At 34.3% G+C, this 22724-nt stretch overlaps 3 protein-coding genes across 5 annotated transcripts; all 3 read left to right on the forward strand.

The window, feature by feature from the left end:
• Nucleotides 1-807: 807 nt before the first annotated feature.
• LOC149130636 (uncharacterized) lies at nucleotides 808-7110 on the forward strand. Its single transcript, XM_089344476.1, has 3 exons — nucleotides 808-953; nucleotides 2890-3143; nucleotides 5043-7110. The coding sequence occupies exon 3, from the start codon at nucleotides 5369-5371 to the stop codon at nucleotides 6689-6691; it is 1323 nt and encodes a 440-aa protein (XP_089200602.1). The 5' UTR covers nucleotides 808-953; nucleotides 2890-3143; nucleotides 5043-5368; the 3' UTR covers nucleotides 6692-7110.
• A 317-nt stretch (nucleotides 7111-7427) lies between these two features.
• LOC149130637 (uncharacterized) lies at nucleotides 7428-13812 on the forward strand. Of its 2 annotated transcripts, XM_089344466.1 has the most exons (3): nucleotides 7428-7546; nucleotides 9514-9767; nucleotides 11832-13812. In XM_089344466.1, the coding sequence occupies exon 3, from the start codon at nucleotides 12158-12160 to the stop codon at nucleotides 13139-13141; it is 984 nt and encodes a 327-aa protein (XP_089200592.1). In that variant the 5' UTR covers nucleotides 7428-7546; nucleotides 9514-9767; nucleotides 11832-12157; the 3' UTR covers nucleotides 13142-13812. The 2 variants fall into 2 exon arrangements, with proteins under 2 accessions (XP_089200592.1, XP_089200591.1); XM_089344465.1 differs by lacking the exon at nucleotides 11832-13812 and having other exon boundaries at nucleotides 7436-7546; nucleotides 9514-11257.
• Nucleotides 13813-14098: 286 nt separating this feature from the next.
• Nucleotides 14099-20585, forward strand: LOC149130638 (uncharacterized). 2 transcript variants are annotated; one of them, XR_016238827.1, is made up of 3 exons: nucleotides 14099-14263; nucleotides 16646-18137; nucleotides 20267-20585. XR_016238827.1 is itself a non-coding variant. In XM_089344544.1 (2 exons), the coding sequence occupies exon 2, from the start codon at nucleotides 16977-16979 to the stop codon at nucleotides 17955-17957; it is 981 nt and encodes a 326-aa protein (XP_089200670.1). In that variant the 5' UTR covers nucleotides 14099-14263; nucleotides 16646-16976; the 3' UTR covers nucleotides 17958-20585. The 2 variants fall into 2 exon arrangements, 1 of the variants encoding a protein (XP_089200670.1); XM_089344544.1 differs by having other exon boundaries at nucleotides 16646-20585.
• The last annotated feature ends 2139 nt before the right edge of the window (nucleotides 20586-22724 follow it).

Here is a 22724-nt window from a genome sequence, read left to right on the forward strand (position 1 = left end):
ATATCTGTGGTATATCATTCTCTAACAGTAGTAACTTAGCTGAACACAAACGTATTCATACAGGAGAGAAACCATATCAGTGTGATATCTGTGGTAAATCATTCTCTGATAGTAGTAAAGTAACTGGACACAAATCTGTTCATACAGGAGAGAAAAGATATCGCTGTGATATCTGTGGTAAATCGTTCCTTTATAATTATGCCTTAACTATACACAAACGTATGCATACGGGAGAGAAACCATATCAGTGTGATATCTGTGGTATATCATTCTCTAACAGTAGTAACTTAGCTGAACACAAACGTATTCATACAGGAGAGAAACCATATCATTGTGATGTCTGTGGTAAATCATTCTCTCGAAATTTTGACTTAGCAAGACACAAACGTATTCATACAGGGAAGAAAGGAAAAGGGTAGTTTCTATAGTTTTGTGTTTGCTGTATATTTTTAATATTCCTGTGTTTTATGCAATGGAAATTAAAGTGTTTACAAAGCCTTTAGATTTTGTTTGGTTTTGTTTTTCGTTTCGCCATCGCTAATTGCTAATTTCTCAATTGCCTATTTCTTCTGCCCATTCATTCCTCCCTTCTTTCCTCCTATCAGGTTCGCAACTGCCCTCACTCATACGAACTTCTCTTAGCTTTGTGTCCCCTGTTTCTTTCCGACACTACACATAACCCCTCCCTCTTTTCACCTTCCCGGCCCCGCCTAATAAACGTCATTAACATGTTGATCTTCCTGCACGGATTTCATACATATTCAACAGCAGAATACAGATACATAAAGGGAGCTAATTAGAACTAGCAATCTCAAACATATCAAAAGACGAGCTACGCATGCGCATTGAATTTATCTTAATAAGTTGATAATACACTAATAATTGTAATAATGTATCTCCCAACTACCAGATACACACATACATAACAACGCTATCCTTTGTGAAACATCTCCGTAAGTATCAAACAATGAAATTATTGTTTTGAATTCTGTAGACGCGTCGATTCTTCGTACGATTTTGTATGTTTTATGAACGAGAGATGTCCTTGATTTGTGCGGGATTTGGCTGCTATTTCTAGCTCTGGATGAGAGATGTCCGTCATTTGCTCAGAGCTGGGTTGCTATTTCTAGCGATGGAAGAGATTCTATGAGTTGTACGAGATTTGGTTAATATATAGTTTAATACCCGGTCACCAAAACGAACGAAGATGAAAATAAAGATTTGCAAAAGACTTTGGGAAAATTCACAGGATCCGTTTTTTTTTTTCTTCATAACTTTCAGGAAACTGGATATCTTGAAATAAAATTTTACAGAAACACCCTTCGAACAGCATAGATTACAGATTATAAAGAAATTTGTGGTCTAAGTGCATTCCGAAAGGGTGGCGAGAGGAGTGTCGGAAAGTTCACACAATCTGTGTTTTCCCCTCATAACTTTCAGGATCTTGTTTACCACCCGGTCACCAAAATGCAAAAAAAACCCCCAAAAAACTATTATTGTTTACAACTAAATCTGCTAAAATCAGTATATTCTAATAGCCTTGTTGTTTTTTAAAACTCAGTGAATGTCCTTGTTATGGTAGTTCTATGAAAGTAAACAATTTTTTTTTGTTTCCTTGTACTTCGGATAGTGTTCTATTAGCAGACATCTGTTCAGTTTCTCGTACAAAATTCTCATGACTTTCACATATAATTGTCCTTATAGTCTGTCTGTGTTTCCCCCGTTTTTTATTAATTAAGATATACATCAAGCAAAACACTTAATGGGACTCTCTTTTAACTGGGTTAACGAATACAAATATCATTAACTAACATGACGCGGGTTACTGCCTGACTACGTTGGTTTGATTAGTTGATGTATGCCCCCGAGGAAGGTGTTGGAGTTCACTGAGGGGTTGTAGAATAATTATACAATTCTGTAAAGAAAGAATAAATTGCGACCATTATGATAAAAATATGTCTGTTACCTTAAAATGACTTTATTCACATTCTCCATTGTACAGTAAATCAGTTTAGCTGTGACATGCTGTGAACACAGTAAAGTTTATGTGTATAGATAGGCTTTATTGAGAGAATGAATCTTAGACGAAATGGTTAGGGTGTTGCACTCATTTTTTTTTTGTTTAGAAATGTCTTTCCCCATTGTTTTTTAAGTGCATATTAGAGAAAAAGAATTTTGCTCATGCAAGCATAAAAATTTAAACAATAAGATGATGATGATGATGATCTGCAAAACAAGTACCTGCTAATAAAAGACACTTTTCCATTGTTTCATGGGTCACGCAGGTTTTTTCTGCCAGATGCTCTTCCTGTTATCAACCATCTCCGGTTTCCAAGTAAGGTAGTATTTCTCTATGTCTGGACATATTTTCATGTTGATGTGCATTAACATGTCTTACATGATGTGAAGACACACACACACTCGTACACAAGACAAACTTCTTTCAGTTGTAGATGCACTGATGCTATTAAAGAAAACACTTTCTCAAGGTGCTGCTCTGTGGAACTGAACTTGAAATCACATGAATGAAAATCCAAGTTAATTTTTATTCTACTTCAGTTGGCTTTTCGTCATTCATCAATGTATATTTTTAGTTGATCTGCGACTCCGTGTGATCACACAACCAACTAGAAGTAACACATTTCCCTTAAATTTCACCTTTGGTTCATGAATATTGAATGATGTAGTCATAGTTATACAGTCTTCCTGGATGTCCATCTTCTACATGTTCAATCTACTTTTAAAGATCAGCACTTTTATATGGAGCTGTTGGCATCCAGCTCAAATCTTAAGTTAAATGTTTATTCCTAGAGTTTAACTCAATAGAAATAAATCTGTATATATTAAGTAGCTTCTACATCTTACATTGTTATTTATCTATAATTTCAGAACATCAGATGACATTGACATAACAGAAGAAACATCCTCAATATCTACCATGTTTTAAAGACTAAAAGAAAATATTATACAAAACAGATGTATCAGATTGTTTCTACAAATCTGTGGAGGAATTCCTGTGCAACATTTACTCTGGAATAATATTATTAGCCAAGTTTCTGAACATCACTGACTGGAGTGTCAAGAAGAGGAGCCTATGTGTGAATTAGAGTTGGAAAACTTTATGGAAGTGTTGCTAAACAAAGGTAACACTGGACATGTTTGTAAGGAATAAAGTATAAAAGCAAGAAAATATATATACTGGGATTTGAGAGGAAAAGCAATGGAAAAGAGTGAGAAAATTATAGAATTGATTTCCCCTGAACACATGGTAAAAGAAACAAGACCATATGACTGTAATATCTGTACAAAGTCCTTCCTTCAAAAAAGTAGCCTTCTTTTGCATGAATGTATTCATACAGGAGAGAAGTTATATGTCTGTGACATATGTGGCAAATCTTTCTATCAAAGTATTCACTTAGCTGGACATAAACGTATTCATACAGGAGAAAAACCATATCGTTGTAATATCTGTGGTAAATCATTCTCTATTTGTATTAACTTATCTAGACACAAACGTATTCATACAGGAGAGAAACCATATCATTGTGATATCTGTGGTAAATCATTCTCTCATAATAATGTCTTAACTAGACACAAACGTATTCATACAGGAGAGAAGCCATATCACTGTGACGTCTGTGGTAAATCATTCTCTCAAAGTTTTCACTTAACTGAACACAGACATATGCATACTGGGGAGAAACCACATCATTGTAATATTTGTGGTAAATCATTCTCTAACAGTAGTGACTTAATAAAGCACAAGCGTGTTCATACAGGGGAGAAACCATATCGTTGTGATATCTGTGGTGAATCATTCTCTCTAAGTAATGGCGTTACTATGCATAAACGTACTCATACAGGAGAGAAACCGTATCATTGTGATATCTGTGGTAAATCATTCTCTCACAATAGTAACTTAATGAAACACAAACATATTCATGCAGGAGAGAAACCATATTATTGTGATATCTGTGGTAAATCGTTCTCTCAGAATCGTAACATAAACGCACACAAACGTATTCACACAGGAGAGAAACCATATCATTGTGATATCTGTGGTAAATCATTCTCTCGAAATTTTTGCTTAAAAGAACACAAATTTACTCATACAGGAGAGAAACGATATCATTGTGACATCTGTGGTAAATCATTTTCTTACAGTAGTCTCTTAACTGTACACACACGGACACATACGGGAGAGAAGCCATATCACTGTGATATTTGTGGTAATTCATTCTCTAACAAAAGTGGCTTAGCAAACCACAGACGTATGCATACGGGAGAGAAACCATATCATTGTGATATCTGTGGTAAATCATTCTCTCAAAATAGTAACTTAACGAAACACAAACGTATTCATACAGGGAAGAAAGGAAAAAATTAGTTTCTATAGTTTTGTGTTTGCTGTGTATTTTTAATATTCCTCTTTTTTATTCAATGGGAATCAAAGTATATTCAAATCTTTTAGATTTTTTTGGTTTGTTTTTGTAACATCTTTCTTTCTTTGCTGTGAAGACCCCCAACCCAACACTCTTTCTCCTCCTCACAACCTTTCGCATTATTCTTTCCTGAATATTGCATCCCCTAATTACTGTATATTTATTGTTTATTATCTTTTAAATGCTTCACTCATTAAATTTGTTACACGATAACTATCCACATGATCATGCCTTTCTTGAGATTTTCGTGGGAGGGGGGTTCTACTCTAGGCATAAGGCCCCATATTTTGGTGGGAGGGGGGGCTAGTCAATTAGATCAACCCCAGTACACATCTGCTGCTTAAATTATCGACCCCTAAAGGCTAAAAGACACGTTCAACCTCGGCGGAATTGGAACGCAAAGACAGACGAAATACTGCAAAGCATTTTGCCCGGCATGCTACCGTTTCTGCCAGCTCACCTGCTTAGAGATTGACATTTCTTTATGGACCTGTTGGCATCCAGCTCAATTCTTAAGTTGAACGTTTATTTCAATAGAAATAAATTTTTATATTTTAAGTAGCTTCTACGTCTTACACTGGTGTTTCTCTCTAATTTCAGAACATCAGATGACATTGACTTAACAGATGAAACATCCACAATATCTACCATGTTTTAAAGACTAAAGAAAGATATTATATGATACATATGTATTAGATTGTTACTATGAATCTGTGGAAGAATTCCTGTGAAACATTTACTCTGAAATAATATTATTAGCCAAATTTGTGAACATCCCAGAGTGTGTGCTCATTGAAGTTGAATAAGTTTATGGAAGTGTTGCTAAACAAATGTATAACACTTGACAGAAATACAGCAGTAGAGGTATTTGTAAAGAATAAAATATAAGAAGAAAAGCAAGAAAAATATATAAGAGGGGGAAAATAATGGAAGATAGTGAGATATCCAAATACAAACAAATTCATACAAGAGGGAAACCATTTCACTGTGATAGTTGTGATAAATCTTTCTCTAATAATACAGCCTTAACAAAACACAATCGTATTCATACAGTAGGGAAGCCATATCACTGTGATATTTATGGTAAATCATTACCAGAAAGTGGTACTTTGACTAGACGCAAATCTATTCATACTGGAGAGAAAGTGTATCGCTGTGATATCTGTGGTAAAGTATTCTCTCAAAATGATACCTTAAAGAAACACAAACGTATTCATACAGGAGAAACACCATATCACTGTGATATCTGCGGTAAAGCATTCTCCAAAAGTGGTAACTTAATGAAACACAAATTTATTCATACAGGAGAGAAACGATATCTTTGTAATATCTGTGGTAAATCATTCTCCTATAATAGTATCTTAACTATACATGAATGTATTCATACAGGGGAGAGGCCATATCATTGTGATATCTGTGGTAAATCATTCTCTGAAGGTAGTACATTAATTAAACACAAACGTATTCATACGGGAAAGAAACCATATCACTGTGACATCTGTGGTAAATCATTCTCTCAAAATAGTAACTTAATGCAACACAAACGTGTTCATACAGGAGAGAAACCATATCATTGTGACGTTTGTGGTAAAGCATTCTCTGGAAATGGTAACTTAATGAAACACAAATATATTCATATGGAAGAGAAACCATATCATTGTGATATCTGTGGAAAATCTTTCTCTGAAAGTGGTTCATTCACTAAACACAAATCTATTCATACAAGAGAGAAACCATATCACTGTGATATCTGTGGTAAATCATTCTCTCAAAATAGTAACTTAACAGGACACAAACGTATTCATACAGGAGAGAAACCATATCATTGTGATATCTGTGGTAAATCATTCTCTCAAAAAGGTAACCTAAAGAAACACAAATATATTCATACGGGTGAGAAGCCATATCATTGTGATATCTGTGGTAAGTCATTCTCTGACAGTAGTTACTTGACGGAACACAAACATATTCATACAGGAGAGAAACCATATAATTGTAATATCTGTGGTAAATCATTCTCAACGAATACTAGATTAAAGGAACATGAATGTATTCATACAGGAGAGAAACCCTATTGCTGTGATATGTGTGGTAAAGCATTCTCTCACAATGGTAACTTAAAGAAACACAAATATATTCATTCAGGAGAGAAACCATATCATTGTGATATCTGTGGTAAGTCATTCTCTCAAAACATTCTGTTAACTACACACAAACGTATTCATACAGGAGAAAAACCATATCATTGAGATATCTATGGTAAATCATTCTCTGAAGGTAGTACATTAATTAAGCACAAATCTCTTCATAAGGGACAGAAACCATATGTTTGTGATATCTGTGATAAATCATTCTCTCAAAATTGTGACTAAGCAAAACACAAATATATTCATACAGAATAAAAACCATAACATTGAGATATCTGTGGTATATCATTCTCTAACAGTAGTAACTTAGCTGAACACAAACGTATTCATACAGGAGAGAAACCATATCAGTGTGATATCTGTGGTAAATCATTCTCTCGAAATTTTGACTTAGCAAGACACAAACGTATTCATACAGGGAAGAAAGGAAAAGGGTAGTTTCTATAGTTTTGTGTTTGCTGTATATTTTTAATATTCCTGTGTTTTATGCAATGGAAATTAAAGTGTTTACAAAGCCTTTAGATTTTGTTGGGTTTTGTTTTTCGTTTCGCCATCGCTAATTGCCTATTTCTTCTGCCCATTCATTCCTCCCTTCTTTCCTCCTATCAGGTTCGCAACTGCCCTCACTCATACGAACTTCTCTTAGCTTTGTGTCCCCTGTTTCTTTCCTACACTACACATAACCCCTCCCTCTTTTCACCTTCCCGGCCCCGCCTAATAAACGTCATTAACATGTTGATCTTCCTGCACGGATTTCATACATATTCAACAGCAGAATACAGATACATAAAGGGAGCTAATTAGAACTAGCAACCTCAAACATATCAAAAGACGAGCTACGCATGCGCATTGAATTTATCTCAATAAGTTGATAATACACTAATAATTGTAATAATGTATCTCCCAACTACCAGATACACACATACATAACAACGCTATCCTTTGTGAAACATCTCCGTAAGTATCAAACAATGAAATTATTGTTTTTAATTCTGTAGACGCGTCGATTCTTCGTACGATTTTGTATGTTTTATGAACGAGAGATGTCCTTGATTTGTGCGGGATTTGGCTGCTATTTCTAGCTCTGGATGAGAGATGTCCGTCATTTGCTCAGAGCTGGGTTGGATGTCCGTCATTTGCTCAGAGCTGGGTTGCTATTTCTAGCGATGGAAGAGTTTCTATGAGTTGTACGAGATTTGGTTAATATATAGTTTAATACCCGGTCACCCAAACGAACGAAGATGAAAATAAAGATTTGCAAAAGACTTTGGGAAAATTCACAGGATCCGTTTTTTTTTTTTCTTCATAACTTTCAGGAAACTGGATATCTTGAAATAAAATTTTACAGAAACACCCTTCGAACAGCATAGATTACAGATTATAAAGAAATTTGTGGTGTAAGTGCATTCCGAAAGGGTGGCGAGAGGAGTGTCGGAAAGTACACACAATCTGTGTTTTCCCCTCATAACTTTCAGGATCTTGTTTACCACCCGGTCACCAAAATGCAAAAAAAAAGCCCAAAAAACTATTATTGTTTACAACTAAATCTGCTAAAATCAGTATATTCTAATAGCCTTGTTGTTTTTTAAAACTCAGTGAATGTCCTTGTTATGGTAGTTCTATGAAAGTAAACAATTTTTTTTTGTTTCCTTGTACTTCGGATAGTGTTCTATTAGCAGACATCTGTTCAGTTTCTCGTACAAAATTCTCATGACTTTGACATATAATTGACCTTATAGTCTGTCTGTGTTTCCCCCGTTTTTTATTAATTAAGATATACATCAAGCAAAACACTTAATGGGACTCTCTTTTAACTGGGTTAACGAATACAAATATCATTAACTAACATGACGCGGGTTACTGCCTGACTACCTTGGTTTGATTAGTTGATGTATGCCCCCGAGGAAGGTGTTGGAGTTCACTGAGGGGTTGTAGAATAATTATACAATTCTGTAAAGAAAGAATAAATTGCGACCATTATGATAAAAATATGTCTGTTACCTTAAAATGACTCTATTCACATTCTCCATTGTACAGTAAATCAGTTTAGCTGTGACATGCTGTGAACACAGTAAAGTTTATGTGTATGGATAGGCTTTATTGAGAGAATGAATCTTAGACGAAATGGTTAGGGTGTTGCACTCATTTTTTTTTTGTTTAGAAATGTCTTTCCCCATTGTTTTTTAAGTGCATATTAGAGAAAAAGAATTTTGCTCATGCAAGCATAAAAATTTAAACAATAAGATGATGATGATGATGATCTGCAAAACAAGTACCTGCTAATAAAAGACACTTTTCCATTGTTTCATGGGTCACGCAGGTTTTTTCTGCCAGATGCTCTTCCTGTTATCAACCATCTCCGGTTTCCAAGTAAGGTAGTATTTCTCTATGTCTGGACATATTTTCATGTTGATGTGCATTAACATGTCTTACATGATGTGAAGACACACACACACTCGTACACAAGACAAACTTCTTTCAGTTGTAGATGCACTGATGCTATTAAAGAAAACACTTTCTCAAGGTGCTGCTCTGTGGAACTGAACTTGAAATCACATGAATGAAAATCCAAGTTAATTTTTATTCTACTTCAGTTGGCTTTTCATCATTCATCAATGTATATTTTTAGTTGATCTGCGACTCCGTGTGATCACACAACCAACTAGAAGTAACACATTTCCCTTAAATTTCACCTTTGGTTCATGAATATTGAATGATGTAGTCATAGTTATACAGTCTTCCTGGATGTCCATCTTCTACATGTTCAATCTACTTTTAAAGATCAGCACTTTTATATGGAGCTGTTGGCATCCAGCTCAAATCTTAAGTTAAATGTTTATTCCTAGAGTTTAACTCAATAGAAATAAATCTGTATATATTAAGTAGCTTCTACATCTTACATTGTTATTTATCTATAATTTCAGAACATCAGATGACATTGACATAACAGAAGAAACATCCTCAATATCTACCATGTTTTAAAGACTAAAAGAAAATATTATACAAAACAGATGTATCAGATTGTTTCTACAAATCTGTGGAGGAATTCCTGTGAAACATTTACTCTGGAATAATATTATTAGCCAAGTTTCTGAACATCACTGACTGGAGTGTCAAGAAGAGGAGCCTATGTGTGAATTAGAGTTGGAAAACTTTATGGAAGTGTTGCTAAACAAAGGTAACACTGGACATGTTTGTAAGGAATAAAGTATAAAAGCAAGAAAATATATATACTGGGATTTGAGAGGAAAAGCAATGGAAAAGAGTGAGAAAATTATAGAATTGATTTCCCCTGAACACATGGTAAAAGAAACAAGACCATATGACTGTAATATCTGTACAAAGTCCTTCCTTCAAAAAAGTAGCCTTCTTTTGCACGAATGTATTCATACAGGAGAGAGGTCATATGTCTGTGACATATGTGGCAAATCATTCTCTCAATATAACGTCTTAACTACACATAAACGTATTCATACAGGAAAAAGACCATATTGTAATATCTGTGGTAAATCATTCTCTATTTGTAGTAACTTATCTAGACACAAACGTATTCATACAGGAGAGAAACAGTATCACTGTGATGTCTGTGGTAAATCATTCTCTCGTAATAATGTCTTAACGGAACACAAACGTATTCATACAGGAGAGAAACCATATTACTGTGACGTCTGTGGTAAATCATTCTCTATTTGTAGTAACTTATCTAGACACAAACGTATTCATACAGGAGAGAAACCATATCATTGTGATATCTGTGGTAAATCATTCTCTCATAATAATGTCTTAACTAGACACAAACGTATTCATACAGGAGAGAAACCATATTACTGTGACGTCTGTGGTAAATCATTCTCTCAAAGTTTTCACTTAACTGAACACAGACATATGCATACTGGGGAGAAACCACATCATTGTAATATTTGTGGTAAATCATTCTCTAACAGTAGTGACTTAATAAAGCACAAGCGTGTTCATACAGGGGAGAAACCATATCGTTGTGATATCTGTGGTGAATCATTCTCTCTAAGTAATGGCGTTACTATGCATAAACGTACTCATACAGGAGAGAAACCGTATCATTGTGATATCTGTGGTAAATCATTCTCTCACAATAGTAACTTAATGAAACACAAACATATTCATGCAGGAGAGAAACCATATCATTGTGATATCTGTGGTAAATCGTTCTCTCAGAATCGTAACATAAACGCACACAAACGTATTCACACAGGAGAGAAACCATATCATTGTGATATCTGTGGTAAATCATTCTCTCGAAATTTTTGCTTAAAAGAACACAAATTTACTCATACAGGAGAGAAACGATATCATTGTGACATCTGTGGTAAATCATTTTCTTACAGTAGTCTCTTAACTGTACACACACGGACACATACGGGAGTGAAGCCATATCACTGTGATATTTGTGGTAATTCATTCTCTAACAAAAGTGGCTTAGCAAACCACAGACGTATGCATACGGGAGAGAAACCATATCATTGTGATATCTGTGGTAAATCATTCTCTCAAAATAGTAACTTAACGAAACACAAACGTATTCATACAGGGAAGAAAGGAAAAAATTAGTTTCTATAGTTTTGTGTTTGCTGTGTATTTTTAATATTCCTCTTTTTTATTCAATGGGAATTAAAGTATATTCAAATCTTTTAGATTTTTTTGGTTTGTTTTTGTAACATCTTTCTTTCTTTGCTGTGAAGACCCCCAACCCAACACTCTTTCTCCTCCTCACAACCTTTCGCATTATTCTTTCCTGAATATTGCATCCCCTAATTACTGTATATTTATTGTTTATTATCTTTTAAATGCTTCACTCATTAAATTTGTTACACGATAACTATCCACATGATCATGCCTTTCTTGAGATTTTCGTGGGAGGGGGGTTCTACTCTAGGCATAAGGCCCCATATTTTGGTGGGAGGGGGGGCTAGTCAATTAGATCAACCCCAGTACACATCTGCTGCTTAAATTATCGACCCCTAAAGGCTAAAAGACACGTTCAACCTCGGCGGAATTGGAACGCAAAGACAGACGAAATACTGCAAAGCATTTTGCCCGGCATGCTACCGTTTCTGCCAGCTCACCTGCTTAGAGATTGACATTTCTTTATGGACCTGTTGGCATCCAGCTCAATTCTTAAGTTGAACGTTTATTTCAATAGAAATAAATTTTTATATTTTAAGTAGCTTCTACGTCTTACACTGGTGTTTCTCTCTAATTTCAGAACATCAGATGACATTGACTTAACAGATGAAACATCCACAATATCTACCATGTTTTAAAGACTAAAGAAAGATATTATATGATACATATGTATTAGATTGTTACTATGAATCTGTGGAAGAATTCCTGTGAAACATTTACTCTGAAATAATATTATTAGCCAAATTTGTGAACATCCCAGAGTGTGTGCTCATTGAAGTTGAATAAGTTTATGGAAGTGTTGCTAAACAAATGTATAACACTTGACAGAAATACAGCAGTAGAGGTATTTGTAAAGAATAAAATATAAGAAGAAAAGCAAGAAAAATATATAAGAGGGGGAAAATAATGGAAGATAGTGAGATATCCAAATACAAACAAATTCATACAAGAGGGAAACCATTTCACTGTGATAGTTGTGATAAATCTTTCTCTAATAATACAGCCTTAACAAAACACAATCGTATTCATACAGTAGGGAAGCCATATCACTGTGATATTTATGGTAAATCATTACCTGAAAGTGGTACTTTGACTAGACGCAAATCTATTCATACTGGAGAGAAAGTGTATCGCTGTGATATCTGTGGTAAAGTATTCTCTCAAAATGATACTTTAAAGAAACACAAACGTATTCATACAGGAGAAACACCATATCACTGTGACATCTGTGGTAAATCATTCTCCCATAATAATGTATTAATTAGTCACAAATTTATTCATACGGGAGAGAGACCATATAACTGTGATATCTGCGGTAAAGCATTCTCCAAAAGTGGTAACTTAATGAAACACAAATCTATTGATACAAGAGAGAAACCATATCACTGTGATATCTGTGGTAAATCATTCTCTCAAAATAGCAACTTAACAGGACACACACGTATTCATACAGGAGAGAAACCATATCATTGTGATATCTGTGGTAAAGCATTCTCTCAAAAAGGTAACCTAAAGAAACACAAATATATTCATACGGGAGAGAAGCCATATCATTGTGATATCTGTGGTAAGTCATTCTCTGACAGTAGTTACTTGACGGAACACAAACATATTCATACAGGAGAGAAACCATATAATTGTAATATCTGTGGTAAATCATTCTCAACGAATACTAGATTAAAGGAACATGAATGTATTCATACAGGAGAGAAACCCTATTGCTGTGATATCTGTGGTAAAGCATTCTCTCACAATGGTAACTTAAAGAAACACAAATATATTCATTCAGGAGAGAAACCATATTGTGATATCTGTGGTAAGTCATTCTCTCAAAACATTCTGTTAACTACACACAAACGTATTCATACAGGAGAAAAACCATATCATTGAGATATCTATGGTAAATCATTCTCTGAAGGTAGTACATTAATTAAGCACAAATCTCTTCATAAGGGACAGAAACCATATGTTTGTGATATCTGTGATAAATCATTCTCTCAAAATTGTGACTAAGCAAAACACAAATATATTCATACAGAATAAAAACCATAACATTGAGATATCTGTGGTATATCATTCTCTAACAGTAGTAACTTAGCTGAACACAAACGTATTCATACAGGAGAGAAACCATATCAGTGTGATATCTGTGGTAAATCATTCTCTGATAGTAGTAAAGTAACTGGACACAAATCTGTTCATACAGGAGAGAAAAGATATCGCTGTGATATCTGTAGTAAATCGTTCTTTTATAATTATGCCTTAACTATACACAAACGTATGCATACGGGAGAGAAACCATATCAGTGTGATATCTGTGGTATATCATTCTCTAACAGTAGTAACTTAGCTGAACACAAACGTATTCATACAGGAGAGAAACCATATCATTGTGATGTCTGTGGTAAATCATTCTCTCGAAATTTTGACTTAGCAAGACACAAACGTATTCATACAGGGAAGAAAGGAAAAGGGTAGTTTCTATAGTTTTGTGTTTGCTGTATATTTTTAATATTCCTGTGTTTTATGCAATGGAAATTAAAGTGTTTACAAAGCCTTTAGATTTTGTTTGGTTTTGTTTTTCGTTTCGCCATCGCTAATTGCTAATTTCTCAATTGCCTATTTCTTCTGCCCATTCATTCCTCCCTTCTTTCCTCCTATCAGGTTCGCAACTGCCCTCACTCATACGAACTTCTCTTAGCTTTGTGTCCCCTGTTTCTTTCCTACACTACACATAACCCCTCCCTCTTTTCACCTTCCCGGCCCCGCCTAATAAACGTCATTAACATGTTGACCCTCCTGCACGGAATTCATACATATTCAACAGCAGAATACAGATACATAAAGGGAGCTAATTAGAACTAGCAACCTCAAACATATCAAAAGACGAGCTACGCATGCGCATTGAATTTATCTTAATAAGTTGATAATACACTAATAATTGTAATAATGTATCTCCCAACTACCAGATACACACATACATAACAACGCTATCCTTTGTGAAACATCTCCGTAAGTATCAAACAATGAAATTATTGTTTTTAATTCTGTAGACGCGTCGATTCTTCGTACGATTTTGTATGTTTTATGAACGAGAGATGTCCTTGATTTGTGCGGGATTTGGCTGCTATTTCTAGCTCTGGATGAGAGATGTCCGTCATTTGCTCAGAGCTGGGTTGCTATTTCTAGCGATGGAAGAGATTCTATGAGTTGTACGAGATTTGGTTAATATATAGTTTAATACCCGGTCACCCAAACGAACGAAGATGAAAATAAAGATTTGCAAAAGACTTTGGGAAAATTCACAGGATCCGTTTTTTTTTTTTTCTTCATAACTTTCAGGAAACTGGATATCTTGAAATAAAATTTTACAGAAACACCCTTCGAACAGCATAGATTACAGATTATAAAGAAATTTGTGGTGTAAGTGCATTCCGAAAGGGTGGCGAGAGGAGTGTCGGAAAGTTCACACAATCTGTGTTTTCCCCTCATAACTTTCAGGATCTTGTTTACCACCCGGTCACCAAAATGCAAAAAAAAACCCCAAAAAACTATTATTGTTTACAACTAAATCTGCTAAAATCAGTATATTCTAATAGCCTTGTTGTTTTTTAAAACTCAGTGAATGTCCTTGTTATGGTAGTTCTATGAAAGTAAACAATTTTTTTTTGTTTCCTTGTACTTCGGATAGTGTTCTATTAGCAGACATCTGTTCAGTTTCTCGTACAAAATTCTCATGACTTTGACATATAATTGACCTTATAGTCTGTCTGTGTTTCCCCCGTTTTTTATTAATTAAGATATACATCAAGCAAAACACTTAATGGGACTCTCTTTTAACTGGGTTAACGAATACAAATATCATTAACTAACATGACGCGGGTTACTGCCTGACTACCTTGGTTTGATTAGTTGATGTATGCCCCCGAGGAAGGTGTTGGAGTTCACTGAGGGGTTGTAGAATAATTATACAATTCTGTAAAGAAAGAATAAATTGCGACCATTATGATAAAAATATGTCTGTTACCTTAAAATGACTTTATTCACATTCTCCATTGTACAGTAAATCAGTTTAGCTGTGACATGCTGTGAACACAGTAAAGTTTATGTGTATGGATAGGCTTTATTGAGAGAATGAATCTTAGACGAAATGGTTAGGGTGTTGCACTCATTTTTTTTTTGTTTAGAAATGTCTTTCCCCATTGTTTTTTAAGTGCATATTAGAGAAAAAGAATTTTGCTCATGCAAGCATAAAAATTTAAACAATAAGATGATGATGATGATGATCTGCAAAACAAGTACCTGCTAATAAAAGACACTTTTCCATTGTTTCATGGGTCACGCAGGTTTTTTCTGCCAGATGCTCTTCCTGTTATCAACCATCTCCGGTTTCCAAGTAAGGTAGTATTTCTCTATGTCTGGACATATTTTCATGTTGATGTGCATTAACATGTCTTACATGATGTGAAGACACACACACACTCGTACACAAGACAAACTTCTTTCAGTTGTAGATGCACTGATGCTATTAAAGAAAACACTTTCTCAAGGTGCTGCTCTGTGGAACTGAACTTGAAATCACATGAATGAAAATCCAAGTTAATTTTTATTCTACTTCAGTTGGCTTTTCGTCATTCATCAATGTATATTTTTAGTTGATCTGCGACTCCGTGTGATCACACAACCAACTAGAAGTAACACATTTCCCTTGAATTTCACCTATGGTTCATGAATATTGAATGATGTAGACACGTTGGATGATATAGTCATAGATATACAGTTGTAGTGACCCCTTGTAGCAGACGACTGTTATATGTTCAATGTCCGGAGTTTTATCCACGCATGCGCAGGGACTAGTTCCAGAAGGAATACAGGAAGAGTCTCATGCGCATGCGTAGAGTTTGACACCCAGCTTTGGCGCCTTTTCTCAGTCTCTTCGTTGACTGATCCCCGTCGAGCCAAGACGTGCAACAGAGCTCTCTCACATGTCAGCACCAGAGCTTCACAAATAACCATGGAAATCATTCAGGAGGCGTCTCAGTAACCGAGGGCGACGAGCTACCGAATTCCCTCCAAGCGTAAATTGAATTCCACTGTAAATAAATATTGTTATGTTGTTCGGAATCTGCGTTCCGTTGTTTCTTCTAGAAATTTAATGTACGGAAGCGGTGTACACCTAATGGTGTATAACCACTTCCCTACACAGTCTTCCTGGATGTCTAACTTCTACATGTTCAATCTACTTTTAAAGATCAGCACTTTTATATGGAGCTGTTGGCATCCAGCTCAAATCTTAAGTTAAATGTTTATTCCTAGAGTTTAACTCAATAGAAATAGATCTATATATATTAAGTAGCTTCTACATCTTACATTGTTATTTATCTATAATTTCAGAACATCAGATGACATTGACATAACAGAAGAAACATCCTCAATATCTACCATGTTTTAAAGACTAAAAGAAAATATTATACAAAACAGATGTATCAGATTGTTTCTACAAATCTGTGGAGGAATTCCTGTGAAACATTTACTCTGGAATAATATTATTAGCCAAGTTTCTGAACATCACTGACTGGAGTGTCAAGAAGAGGAGCCTATGTGTGAATTAGAGTTGGAAAACTTTATGGAAGTGTTGCTAAACAAAGGTAACACTGGACATGTTTGTAAGGAATAAAGTATAAAAGCAAGAAAATATATATACTGGGATTTGAGAGGAAAGGCAATGGAAAAGAGTGAGAAAATTATAGAATTGATTTCCCCTGAACACCTGGTAAAAGAAACAAGATCATATGACTGTAATATCTGTACACAGTCCTTTCTTCAAAAAAGTAGCCTTCTTTTGCACAAACGTATTCATACAGGAGAGAAACCATATCATTGTGATATTTGTGGTAAATCATTCTCTCGTAATAAAGTCTTAACTACACATAAACATATTCATACAGGAGAGAAACCATATCACTGTGATATTTGTGGTAAATCATTCTCTGATGTTCCTTACTTAACAAAGCACAAACGTATTCATACAGGAGAGAAACCGTATCATTGTGATATCTGTGGTAAATCATTCTCGACAAGTAGCTATGTTACTGTGCACAAACGTAGTCATACAGGAGAGAGACCATATCACTGTGATATTTGTGGTAAATCATTCTGTAACAGTAGTAACTTATCTAGGCACAAACGTATTCATACGGGAGAGAAACCATATCATTGTGATGTCTGTGGTAAATCATTCTCTCAAAGTATTCACTTAACTGAACACAGACATATTCACACAGGGGAGAAACCATATCATTGTGATATCTGTGGTAAATCATTCTCTCAAAGTATTCACTTAACTGGACACAAACGTGTTCATACAGGGGAGAAACCATATCATTGTGATATTTGTGGTAAATCATTCTCTGACAGTAGTCACTTACAAAAGCACAAACGTATTCATACAGGAGAAAAACCATATTGTTGTGATATCTGTGGTGAATCATTCTCTCTAAGTACTCATGTTACTGTGCACAAACGTATTCATACAGGAGAGAAACCATATCATTGCGATATCTGTGGTAAATCGTTCTCTGTCAGTTGTGGCTTAGCAAATCACAGACGCATTCATACAGGAGAGAAACCATATCGCTGTGATATCTGTGGTAAACCATTCTCTCAAAATTATTTGTTAACTAATCATAAACGTATCCATATGTGAGAGGAACCACATTACTGATGTCTGTGGTAAATCATTCTCTCACAGTAGTAACTTAACTACATGCAAATTTATTCATAAAGGAGAGAAACCAAATCACTGTGATATCTGTTGGAAGCTATTCATTAGAAACAGTTACTTAATGAAACATCAACATATTCATAGAGAGCTAAAAGGAGAAGGGTAGGTTTTGTAATTTCTTGTCTGCTATGTATTTTTGATATTCCTGTGTTGCATGCAATGGGAATTATGACTAGAGTATTTCCAAATTTTGAGATTTTTTTCTTTTGTGTTTTGGCAATTTTCCCCTGCCTATCCTTCCATGGTGCAATGACCCCTATACCAAAACTCTTCCTCCAACTGACAACTCTACACATTATTTTTTCTTAAATATCACATCTTGTAATTACTGTATATTTATTGTTTATTATCTTTTAAATGCTTCACTCATTAAATATGTGACACAATAACGTAAATTGTGACTTTTTCATACACAGGAATATTGTTAAGTTGTCAAATATATACATAAACAATGACCCCCAGTACAAAACACAGGAGACCCCAAAGGAAGAACATGAGGCATAAGTATAGTTTAGTGCCCCACATCAGACTGATTCCTTCTTTGTTTCTGAAGAAATTTTGCAGAGATAAGTTTCCAAGTGTCCAGATTTGGATTATTTTCTTAGAGTTGAGTATAAAAACGTTTTGGAGGAGATTCTGATCATTCCCAACCCCATCTTGTTTTTGTCAGCCCTAACTTGAGAACTTGGGAAAACCTACCAGCCACTGGACCACCTATGTACCTTGTGACACACACAAGCCAGATTGGCTACATTCTCACGAGAAAGCAGGATATGAAGATGCTTGTGAATGCAAAGTCATTCCCTGGTAAAGAATCGACTTCACAACATTGGCTAGAAGTTAGTGATTTGAGAATTACAGTCAGAAAGTCTGTGAGATTTCAACCAATCCGGAGCAGTAAGTCCTGGAAGCTCATGGATACTTCAGATAGTTGGAGATTTAGAGACGTACTAATTAAAGCCTTTGATGAAAAGGAGGAGATAGAGGACAGTTAGAAGTTCTGATGAGATAATCCGTGTAGAGCTGATTACAGAACAAATTTGTGGCTGGTACGAAATGTCAGCCAGGTAAAGGTTGATGTGATAGTGGAACAGGTAAGTATACTGAGCAGTAGAAGCAGAAAGGCAGTCTTGGTAGAATGGGAGCAGTTGGTAGCTAGAAGAGAAGCTAGGAAGCAGGACACTCTTTAGCAAGGGAAATCTCAGAATAAAAGAGGTATGTCAATATTGAAAACTTGAGGACCAAAAATATGAAGTATTCTAGTTTGTGTAGAAATTGACATGTGGGTTATGTGTGGAGATAGATTAATGACAAACTTGCATTCAGTGATTTTGAAAAGAAAGAGGCATGGACGTGTAAATATGAAATGCTACTAAATGTGGAGCCTGAATGTTAGAGAGCCTTCCTAATGTGACCACAAGAGAAGGTCCAGTCATTTTTGCTGACTGCAGTTAATATGACTGTGTGAAAGCCCCTGGCCTTCAAGAATTATGATTAAGATGCTTAAAATATGTGACATATTAGGATATATATATATATATATATCGACTTTAAAGAAAGCTCAAAACTGATCCATTGAAAATACTTTATTATAATAATAACAATGAAAATGACCTATGATCATTTCGATGCAATATCCAGATCGATTCCTGTTTGTCTTCCACAAAGGGCTTTAAGTATGGTCTTTAGAATAATTAATATATATTCTGATATTTGAGCATTCCTCCTTGATAATTCATTTAATTAATAGTAGTCACTTAATCTGTAAATCATAATTTTATTTGGGGACTTTTTCAGTTGTGACTGGTCCTTTTGTTTACCTTTTTTCTACGCTACTGGAGGTATCATTAAATCTGTTTATTTTCTTCCGTATATTTAATTTTATCACTTAGCTAATTTGTTTTTTTCTTTTGTAACTTGTTAGCTATAATTTGAATGTGCTTTAATGTAGATAATTTATTTACTCTCTATAACCTTGTGGACTTGAATTGCCTTTTGAGGCTTTTTACTTATAAATACTAAATTAATATAAGGCTACTTTAAATTATGAGTACCTAAGTGTTTTAATGAGTATATTATATAAGAGCATTATTTTTTAGGTATACCTCTATTTGACCAGGATCTTGTATTTAAATGTGTTTTAATATCTAAATGTTTTTTTCTTTGGTTTGAATTTTGTATTCATTCTGATGTTTATAACTCCAGCGTTCCTTTTTTTTTTAAATCTACAGCGTTCTGGATTGGTTAATAACTGAACTTCATAGTATACCATCATTGATTTGAATTAATTTAATTCATTTGCTTGATTTCAACACCTTTAAGATCAACGGTTGTATATCATTTCATGTATTTTCATCCTGCTTTGCATCGTTTTATAGGTCAACTATGAAAATTGTATATGAATGCTTTCTATTTCTATTGTCTGCATATTATGGATAATAATAATAAGGCCCTGATGAGATGTAGTATCCCATATTTTATAATGTTTTATAATATGCAAATAAACCCAATAATTGAAATAAATTTAAATATTGTAATTATCTCTTAAAAGTTGTTACTTCTTTGATTGTCCAGTAGGTAAGTGTGCTTAGAAGTAGTAACTGAACACACCAGTAGAGTTTCAGGTCTCTGCCAGGAATTACATGGGGTCTCATTAAATATTTTCATTTAAGCAACCAAATTACCCTGAACAAAAAGATTGTGTGTGAAGAAGTGGCCACAAGGCAGCCTTCATGGAGTAATCAAATTGCCATCATATCTTTATGGTAATTCCATTAATTGAAATAAATTTAGATATCTTGATTTTATTAAAATTATTGATGATTTGGTAGCTCAGTAGGTATGGGTGTTGCAAAGTGGTAATATAACAAGTGGAGGTTTCAAATCTCTTCCAGGAATTACGAAGGTTCTTATTAAATATCATTTTTATTTACGCAACCAAATTTCCCCCAGCAAAAAGATTGTCTGTGTGAAGAAGGGGCCACAAAGCAGCTTGGACATAGTAACCAAATCTCCTCCAAATCTTTATAGTGAACCCAACAATTGAAATAAATTTAAATATCTTAATTTTCTTATAAAAAGTGTTATTGCTTTAATGGACCAATAGGTAAGGGTGTTTCTAGTGGAGGTTTCAAATCGCTGCCAAAAATTACAAGATGTCTTATTAAATATTTTTATCTAAGCAACCAAATTTTCATCAACAAAAAGATTGTGTGTGAAGAAGGGAGTCAAAAACAGCCTTGACATAGTAACCAAATCTCATTCAACTCTTTGCAGTAAGCCCAGTAATTGAAATAAATTTAAATATCTTCATTTTCGCAGTTGCTTTGGTGGCCTAACAGGTCAGGATGTTTAGAAGTGGAGGTTTCAAATCTCTGCCAGAAATTACAAAAGACATTATTAAATACGGCGTTAGGAAGGGCATCCAGCTGTAGAAACTCTGCCAAATCAGACTGGAGCCTGGTGTTGCCATCCGGTTTCACCAGTCCTCAGTCAAATCGTCCAACCCATGCTAGCATGGAAAGCGGACGTTAAACGATGATGATGATGATGATGATGATTTAAGCAACCAAATTTCACTCACCAAAGATATTGTGTGTGTGCAAAGAAGGGGCCACAAGGTAGCCTTCACATAGTAACCAGATCACTCTCATACATTTATAGTAAATACAGTATTTGAAGTAAATTTAAGTATCTTAATTTTTTCACCCAACATATATGTAGTAAATTAAGAGATATTTAAATCTATCATAACTAAAGATAAAAAACAAAAGCTATCTCATCATAGCTGTAGCTCAGTAATTAATCCCAAATTGGGGACCTGTTTAGATGCCTTTGTAGGTAAGGACATTGATTAGTAAGTAGGGATTTAATGCATTGGGAGAGAGTTTCAATCTGTAACTCTCTCAAGGAATTACAAGAGCAATGGAGTGCAGGGAGTAAATATTTTATTTTAAAAAATTTCAAATTTTTATAAACACCAAGGATAGTGCAAACATAAAATCACAGTAAAATATATTCACTCACTCCCTTGCAAACATAAGCACACAGTAAATGTGTCAAGGCCGACAGGAAGCGGTCCAGCTTCTTAGGGCTAAACAGCAGTAGTATATTCCCTTATTGGGATTGTCACATTAAGTTGACAATATACAACAACTTTATATTTATATATATATTTATACATATATATATATATATTTATATATATATATTTATATATATATATATATTTATATATATATATATTTATATATATATATATATTTATATATATATATATTTATATATAAATATATATATATTTATATATATATTTATATTTATATAAATATAAATGTATATATATATATTATTTATATATATATATTTATTTATATATTTATATTTATTTATATATATATTTATTTTTATTTATTTATTTATATATATATATTTATTAATATATATATATATTTATTTATCTATATATATATTTATGTATATATATTTATTTATATGTATATTAATTTATATATATATATTATTTATATATTAAAAAAATTTTTTTTTTTATAGTTTCAGCTTAGAGCTGCGGCCATGCTGATGCACCACTGTGTTGCTACACTGTTATTACAGGGAGCCTCTTACAATATGTGGCACTTGGTGAAGAATGGAGTTTGATTTAGCAACCCTCATTTGCACCTCCTGCCG

This window comes from Octopus bimaculoides, chromosome 28 (genome assembly GCF_046866305.1).
Source record: "Octopus bimaculoides isolate indiv1 chromosome 28, ASM4686630v1, whole genome shotgun sequence".
NCBI classification, from domain to species: Eukaryota; Metazoa; Mollusca; class Cephalopoda; order Octopoda; family Octopodidae; genus Octopus; species Octopus bimaculoides.

What these genes read in the sequence shown, in the direction of transcription:
- LOC149130636 (XM_089344476.1), top strand. Translation starts at nt 5,369, where the DNA reads ATGGAAGATAGTGAGATATCCAAATACAAACAAATTCATACAAGAGGG.
- LOC149130637 (XM_089344465.1), top strand. Translation starts at nt 9,845, where the DNA reads ATGGAAAAGAGTGAGAAAATTATAGAATTGATTTCCCCTGAACACATG.
- LOC149130638 (XM_089344544.1), top strand. Translation starts at nt 16,977, where the DNA reads ATGGAAAAGAGTGAGAAAATTATAGAATTGATTTCCCCTGAACACCTG.